Source organism: Mytilus trossulus, chromosome 2, assembly GCF_036588685.1.
Source record: "Mytilus trossulus isolate FHL-02 chromosome 2, PNRI_Mtr1.1.1.hap1, whole genome shotgun sequence".
In the NCBI taxonomy this organism is placed as follows: domain Eukaryota; kingdom Metazoa; phylum Mollusca; class Bivalvia; order Mytilida; family Mytilidae; genus Mytilus; species Mytilus trossulus.
Genome location: NC_086374.1, coordinates 102,185,541 through 102,194,545, shown reverse-complemented (window position 1 = coordinate 102,194,545; position 9,005 = coordinate 102,185,541). Strand labels below are relative to the sequence as shown.

The 9,005-nt window shown below is 31.0% G+C and overlaps 1 protein-coding gene across 1 annotated transcript; it reads right to left on the bottom strand.

The window, feature by feature from the left end:
• Positions 1 to 262: 262 nt before the first annotated feature.
• LOC134706175 (GLIPR1-like protein 1) lies at positions 263 to 8,200 on the bottom strand. Its single transcript, XM_063564883.1, has 7 exons — positions 8,054 to 8,200; positions 6,744 to 6,959; positions 6,254 to 6,372; positions 5,660 to 5,751; positions 5,083 to 5,115; positions 4,029 to 4,238; positions 263 to 384 (listed from the first exon to the last, which is right to left on the bottom strand). The coding sequence occupies exons 1-7, from the start codon at positions 8,198 to 8,200 to the stop codon at positions 263 to 265; spliced, it is 939 nt and encodes a 312-aa protein (XP_063420953.1).
• Positions 8,201 to 9,005: the final 805 nt, after the last annotated feature.

Genomic DNA, 9,005 nt, shown 5'->3' with positions numbered 1-9,005 from the left:
TAAGCACAGAAATATCGTTATAGTTTTGACACATTGCAATGGAATATATGTATTTCTGTTTCCTTTTGTTGTAAAAATTATACAACAAACGATCAAGAACATTTTCTTTTTTCTCGTCGCGCAACTGTACGATTTACATTCATAGTTTAATTCTCTCTCTCTTTCACAGGATAACACTTGTGATATACAATCTTGTTCTATCTTCTGTCGGCATGAAGTACCAATAACATAAAAATAGATATGCGTTTCATAGTATTTTTCTTTAACACAAATTACACGTTTTTACACAATGTTTTGCCATAAATTCTGCATACAACGAATTTGTACAATAACCATATTGTTGCCAGTATTTACATGATGTTGTATCTTTGCTATCTACACATGCTGAAAAAGAAGAACATACATTAAGAAAATAACCGGTACATTTTTAACGAACGACACCATACAAATCATTTAAACAGAAAGCTCTGGTTCTCCCCATGTCTAGATATTTTGGGATGAATTGAAATACAAAAATACAAAAATAGAAGATGGTCACAATTACCCGTTTAATGTATCCGCTTACGCGTCGCCAGCCAGTAATCTTAATGGACCATCAAATCCCCAATTGATGACGTCGGAGCTTAAAATACAATCATCTCCTAAATATGAAAGCAGTATGCCAAACGGTCTTTCGGAATTCTTGTGTTTCGAAAAGACAAATAGACTAACAAAAACAAAGAACCATACCCCTTCCCATCCCCTGCATCTTGATGCACCGGGGATGATAATAACTTAATTGACGTTCAAGTTCATCATTGTAGATAATGTAAAAAATAAATTAATTTCAATAACGGCAATGAATAAGAACCCTCAACAATTGCATATAAGATATAGTAAAATACGTTTAATATAAAAGAGCAATGACCTTATCATCTATGTACTGTAATATTTGACATCTTGCATACATAATTAAAGAGTATAGTAGGTGGACTGAGTGAGTCAGTCATAGTGTAAGATACTAATTATTTATACAAAACCGCAGTGAGAGAACATAACAGGAAATCAATATAATAAGATGGAATTATAATTGCAAAAAAACATATGTAGTAATAACAGCATGCACTTCCTATAACTGTTTCATGAACAGAAAGAAAAGGTTCAATATTTTATTTGAATGCATATTCAAGAAATCAGATATTCTATTTACGAACCTATTTGACATATTTCATAAATTATCCTTCTAAAAAATGACAGTCGTATTACCTGTTATGTCATAATCGATCACTCAAATGGTGACATTTGACCGTTAATTAGTATATATCTTCTTCCACATTTAGTTCAAAATGTCATTATACAGTGATAAGGCTGTGATCAGCATTATTATAAAGGCGATTTATATAATAAGAGTGTACACACTTTTAAATATCATTATTCGGCTATATAAATGTTCAACATGTTCAATATAAAGCGAAAAATTAAATGTCTTTTTAATAATAAACCATCCCTTATCAACAGTTAATTTAAATTATTACTGTACATTGTCATTGTCGCAATGCAATGTTGGTTAATAATTTCTTGATGTGTATTTGACAGAAATGATAAAACATATTTTAGGTAGCATAAAATGTAGCATAGAGTAAGACTCCTGCAGCTTTGGAAAAATGTTTTTTTTTAAGTTTTAAAGAAGTATTCATAATTTATGATCATAATTGAACTCATCATAAAAACCAGAATCAAAATCGTGTACGCAAGACAAGTGTATCACAAAAGCCTCATCAATGAATAAAAAGTTTACAAAAACCAAATTAAAAAAAGTGTGAGTTTCATAAAAAAAAATATATGCAGTGTTATGTCAAACTTTTTTTCGTCTAAAAGAATCTAGTATCTAGTTTTCACCTTTTTTTTACGAGACATACATAAGTTACAATTTTTTTCTTAAGATTTTCAGTTAAATATTAAATTAACATCGAATAATTCAGTGCTGTTGTCCACTATCATAGCATGGTTATGTTTGAAAATAAATAACAAAACAATCTCCTTTAAAGACAGCGCGTAACTAATCTTGGCATGACATAAAATATTTATAAATTTGTTAATTTTTGTCATATAAATTCATAAAGAAAATGACGTATAAATATTTCAAACAAGATATGGAAATATTGTAAATTTCAGCAATATTACCAAAAAAAAAACCATATAAAGGTCCCATATATATAAATTCTGAAAATCTTTTTGAATACTTTTGAGTTCTGTTAATGTATATTTGACGTTATCATTTTACTTATTAGAATTGTGGCAGAATCCACACGTTTTACGACAAAGGGTGAACAGATCAAAGGCGTTTTTACGTAATCATTTAACTTACTAGAATTGTGGCAGAATCCACACGTTTTACGGCAAAGGGTGAACAGATCACAGGCGTTTTTACGTTATCATTTTACTTACTAGAATTGTGGCAGAATCCACACGTTTTACGGCAAAGGGTGAACAGATCAAAGGCGTTTTTACGTTATCATTTTACTTACTAGAATTGTGGCAGAATCCACACGTTTTACGGCAAAGGGTGAACAGATCACAGGCGTTTTTACGTTATCATTTTACTTACTAGAATTGTGGCAGAATCCACACGTTTTACGGCAAAGGGTGAACAGATCAAAGGCGTTTTTACGTTATCATTTTACTTACTAGAATTGTGGCAGAATCCACACGTTTTACGGCAAAGGGTGAACAGATCAAAGGCGTTTTTACGTAATCATTTTACTTACTAGAATTGTGGCAGAATCCACACGTTTTACGGCAAAGGGTGAACAGATCACAGGCGTTTTTACGTTATCATTTTACTTTACTAGAATTGTGGCAGAATCCACACGTTTTACGGCAAAGGGTGAACAGATCAAAGGCGTTTTTACGTTATCATTTTACTTACTAGAATTGTGGCAGAATCCACACGTTTTACGGCAAAGGGTGAACAGATCACAGGCGTTTTTACGTTATCATTTTACTTACTAGAATTGTGGCAGAATCCACACGTTTTACGGCAAAGGGTGAACAGATCAAAGGCGTTTTTACGTTATCATTTTACTTACTAGAATTGTGGCAGAATCCACACGTTTTACGGCAAAGGGTGAACAGATCAAAGGCGTTTTTACGTTATCATTTTACTTACTAGAATTGTGGCAGAATCCACACGTTTTACGGCAAAGGGTGAACAGATCAAAGGCGTTTTTACGTTATCATTTTACTTACTAGAATTGTGGCAGAATCCACACGTTTTACGGCAAAGGGTGAACAGATCAAAGGCGTTTTTACGTTATCATTTTACTTACTAGAATTGTGGCAGAATCCACACGTTTTACGGCAAAGGGTGAACAGATCAAAGGCGTTTTTACGTTATCATTTTACTTACTAGAATTGTGGCAGAATCCACACGTTTTACGGCAAAGGGTGAACAGATCAAAGGCGTTTTTACGTAATCATTTTACTTACTAGAATTGTGGCAGAATCCACACGTTTTACGGCAAAGGGTGAACAGATCAAAGGCGTTTTTACGTTATCATTTTACTTACTAGAATTGTGGCAGAATCCACACGTTTTACGGCAAAGGGTGAACAGATCAAAGGCGTTTTTACGTTATCATTTTACTTACTAGAATTGTGGCAGAATCCACACGTTTTACGGCAAAGGGTGAACAGATCAAAGGCGTTTTTACGTTATCATTTTACTTACTAGAATTGTGGCAGAATCCACACGTTTTACGGCAAAGGGTGAACAGATCAAAGGCGTTTTTACGTTATCATTTTACTTACTAGAATTGTGGCAGAATCCACACGTTTTACGGCAAAGGGTGAACAGATCAAAGGCGTTTTTACGTTATCATTTTACTTACTAGAATTGTGGCAGAATCCACACGTTTTACGGCAAAGGGTGAACAGATCAAAGGCGTTTTTACGTTATCATTTTACTTACTAGAATTGTGGCAGAATCCACACGTTTTACGGCAAAGGGTGAACAGATCAAAGGCGTTTTTACGTTATCATTTTACTTACTAGAATTGTGGCAGAATCCACACGTTTTACGGCAAAGGGTGAACAGATCAAAGGCGTAACGTCTATCAATACACATTCCTCTCCAAAGGTCACACCAAGGTGATATGTCAAAACAGATGTTTTCTGGAGAACCGTGTATATTTTTGTCTACATATGGATCATATGTATTCCTTGACCTCCAGTGAAATAATTGGTTTCTATTTGTTGTTGCTGGAAGTAAAATAAATATGTATTAATACAGAAACAATAATATGAAGAAAACTAAAAAAAACTTTTGAAAATGCTTAAATCAAAAATATTTCTGTATTGTTTCATATAGCCTGAGTGTCATACATTTTTATTATCTTATCACATCATAAATACATTTCAGAGACTTCCTGCATTAACTAATAAAACGCAATGCAAAGTTAAAAATAGAACATATTACACTTTTTTATGGAATTCTTTCATTATCTTGCTATTCATAATCTGATATCATAGACCAAATATTAGGGAGAAATGGCATTACGTGAATTTAGCGGTTTCAAACAGTACCATTTTGTAACTGTATCCTTTATCACTGAAATACGCAAATTTGGTTGTTACTATATAAAGCTTCAACTTAGAAAAGTCTGAAATATATTTTTTTAATTCCTTAGACATCTATGAACTGAACAATCAACCTACGTAGGAAATTTCAAACCACCCTTCTGGAAAACCTTCTTTTTACAATTGTGCATGTTTTTATGTAAAACAGGCACCAAAAGGTTGTTTCACATTTAATTGCCATCAACAAGGTAGGCTTTGGTTCATATACAATTTAGGCAAACAGATGTATCTTGAATTATTATTTAAGTATCAACATGTCAAATTTACATAAAATTGCAATCCTGTCAAACCACAGACATAGTTTTGAACTGATTATATGATTATAAAATATTTTTATTCTATTGAGACAAAGTTTAAATTGCTTAAAAATTTTATTTTGGTAAGTTCAAGTGCCAGCTTAAATTCGATATAACATAATAGCTTATTACTTTTCACAATTACATATCATACATATTATCTTACTTACGAATCATATTCATTGTCCCTGTAGACTGTTGTCCTGTAATTAAATAAGTAAGAGGTTATTTGCAACCAACAGAGTCTACTAATTTATTTTCTATATTGAAAAAGTATATTTAGGCTCCTTTATTAGCAGCAAGCAATCCTTTATCGAAGAAATTGTATCAGAAAACATAAGCTGTGGAAAATCTTTGTTTAATAAGTTACTGTCTTGCAATAGTTGAAGAAGCTGTCATTAAAGTTGTAACATTCAAGAATTTACTACGCCTCAATATTAATAACTAAATGATGTCAAAGTACATATATGATTCATAAACATAAATCACACGGTATTATACCAAACACGCAATATCAAAGGAATAGAATTGAACACGTTTGGATTCAATTACCAAACATCATTGTTTTTCTATTTTCTAAATCTGCATCTAAGATCTTGTTATAACATGGTTATATATATATAATCTACATATAAGAATTGAACTCGTTTTGATTTAATTACCAAACATCATTGTTTTTCTATTTTCTAAATCTTCATCTAAGTATTGATGTAACAATGCCATATATATAATCTACATATAACTGACCTTCACAGAGACCATTATCACAGCGCTGACCTTCTCTACATTTTTTACACGAATTACCAACAATATATGGATCTTTTCCAAATACATTGCCACTGAAAAAAAGTTATATTTTTAGACTGTAAAATATATAATTTTGAAATCATATTGATATCTATCTGTAGTTGTAGATTGATGGTAACATTTGATATGTACGTTGGCATTATTTGTTTTGTTAAGGATGTTGTCTGATAGAATTTGAATATTGACAATATGCACTGGAGGTAAATGTTCCTAAATTGTAAACTTTTGTGGTGCAATTTAGTCTTTGCAAATTGATTTTGAATGTATACATACCTTTATTTCGTCATCCATACATCATACACTGTACAAATAATGCGACTTTTGTTACAATATATTTTCGATGACATAATTCACTTACTAAAATTTATTATTTTTAACATTAGATACACCAACAATTCAGATACCATAAGTCAGTTAAAAAGAAGATATTCTATAGGTTAAGTATGCGTTTTTGAATTTATTCATTTTGTTCATGTTATTTTTCCATTGTGGTGTGAATTTACTATTTGTATATAAATCCACAATAGTACTTACGGTGGGTTATAAAAGCAAACCAAGAACCAAGCATCTTTAACTGTTACTCCATTTTTCATAAACAACACAGGACACCTTTTCATGCTACAACCGACTTTGGATGTATCAGCCCATATCAACTGAAACAATTTATACAACTTCATTTTCCTTTCATGTATTGTTATATAGCTGCATTGATTATCTTTTATTAAAACAGCTTATGACTTTGTCATTTGATGGACTTTCAGATTTGAATTTCTCTTAGAGTTCGGTATTTTTGTTACTGTACTTTTGATCTATTTGTTACTTGAATTTTGAAATCATATAGTGTTCTTAATTGTTTCACCGATAACAAAAACGTGCATCTGAATTTAACAATGATAATACTTATCATTGATACCAGGGCAAAAAAATGTAGCCGTATGTGTGTATCTTCTAAAAAAGGATCCGAAATGATGCTCGAATTGAGGAAAAATAAAAACAGGACAAAGAAAGTACAAGAAGCAAATACCTGAGTATAATGTCCTGTCTTAGTGGACAATTTATTTCCGTGTTTATATTCATCCTTGCCACTACTCCACATATTAAAACCTTCTTCTAGTAGATCTTCTAATGCCTTGTCGGCTGTATGCATTGCCAAATTTTCTCCATTGCCTATCCTCTGAATCTGAAAATGACAATTTTCCGCCCATCTGGAGGCTTCTTCTTCCAAAATAGGGCTCCAATCCTACAATTTTTTATATTATAATTTACCAATGACAATTTTCGTGCGTTTTTTTTATATGAAAAGTGATAACTGCCGTAAAACACTTTTGTAAAAATGACGAAACATATTGTAGTTTAAATGAAACAAGCAAGTACAAAATCCGAACTAAAATCTGTAAAACATTCGTTTCTTTTGTTTCGTTCCTTTCTTGATTTTATGCAAGACGAAATAGGTTTTAACATGTTTAATTTTTGTTCGCAATATTTCATTTCTTTATATTTGTAAAGTGCTGCATTTAAGAACAACTGGAATAAGACAGTTCGTATAATTTTTATTAAAAATTTGAATGTTCCATTTCTGTAATTGTATACTGTTGTAAAAGCTATGTGACACTTCAAATAAGATTTATTACTGGTTTTGTAATTGCATGAGTAACATGGCATAGGACATGATATGCCTACTCTTCCTGTGGACTTGAGAGAAACTTCTGATTTTAGTAATGTTCGTGTTGCGTAGTCTTCATTTTTCTAGATCATACTTAAAATATGCACCCGATCGACGCTTTAACAAACCTATTCAATTACAAAAAAAACCCATTTATTTCTAATAATTTCATGCATAAGCTACAAATAAGAAATTTCAAATCATATCAAGATATGTGTGTGTTTCCTACGCATTGTAGTGACGTTGTCATGAAAATGTGCAGTTATGAATGGTAATTTTTATCTAAAATATAAATTAAATATTGAGTGGAATATATCCTTACGATTGCTCTAATACAATAAAAGTATGAATTATCATAAGATCTATGAAAGGATTTATGTTCTATCTTTTTCACTGACTGATATACAACTATCTGTTTTTTTTCATAATAACCCTGTTGATAACATATGCAACATCATGGTTCTTGATAGATTGAAAATCTCTATAACCTCAAAGGCTTACATATATTATCAACCGGCAATTTAATACCAAAATAATATTCCAAAGAAATAAACAACAGACGTCTAGTTTAGCTCACATTTCTTATTCTTGAAACATTGAACATACCCAAAACAAATACACCACAGACACACACATTAATGTATATATACATAGGTATAGACAGAGCTTACCAGTTTTTGCATATTTGAAGCTTTAACATCCCTCCTGATATCATTATGCAATTCAAGCAGTAGTGTTTTGTAAGGTGATATATCAATCACAGATTCTACTGATAAAATCCACAATACAGAAGTAAGAAAACGGTAAATTACTTCCATTGCTACAGGTAACAATGGCAAAGTTGACTCTTAGTTCTGAACGTATATACTTTGCAACTTTGTAGTCTTATTATTCTTTTTGTAAAAAAAGTGTCCCAAAATTCTCAAAAGAACTCGAACACAGATGTAAGCCTATGTGTCTTTAACAAACACTGATATGTTTAAGATATAAAATAAAATCTAATTCCCAAATATGAAAAAAAAATCCTCAACAAATCACTTTAGACTCCAGACATTTTTCATTAGTAAATATTTATACGTTTTTTCTCGTAACCAACAAATAAGTTTTGACTTTTTTTGAGTCATTCGTATGTTAATTGGTTCAAAATCATGTCATAGTAATAAACGTATCAATTAAATTCAATACACAATTAAAGTAGCAAATGGAATTAGCTTGTAAAAGTAAATACAATGAAATAATTAATCAAAAGTTATGACAAAGTAATTTCCTCCTTTAAAATAAATGTATTGCTGTATCATACAATATATTTTCCGTTTGACTCAGCCAAATGAATCAAAACTATTGCACAGTTTGTTAAGGACTGGTAAATGAGTGATAATATGTCATATGCATAATTTAAAAGATAACATGTGCAACATCTCTTTTAATATTCATTTTAGACAAATTTCAACTTGTCGGTTAATTGAAAAATGTGACAGTTATGTTAATGTCATACTTTAATTCAAACCTAAATGACAGCTGTCAATTTAAAATTGACCAGGAATATAAAAAAAATATGTTTGGTTGCCTCATTTGGTACGTTTAAATTCAAACCAATGGTAGTTTGTGAATGTTCAAAAATCA

What these genes read in the sequence shown, in the direction of transcription:
- LOC134706175 (XM_063564883.1), bottom strand. Translation starts at nt 8,200, where the DNA reads ATGGAAGTAATTTACCGTTTTCTTACTTCTGTATTGTGGATTTTATCA. An exon ending in GTTTGCTTTTATAACCCACC is followed by an intron (nt 5,752 to 6,253) that starts GTAAGTACTATT and finishes ACTTTTTTTCAG; the next exon opens with TGGCAATGTATTTGGAAAAG. An exon ending in TGATAATGGTCTCTGTGAAG is followed by an intron (nt 5,116 to 5,659) that starts GTCAGTTATATG and finishes ATTTAATTACAG; the next exon opens with GACAACAGTCTACAGGGACA.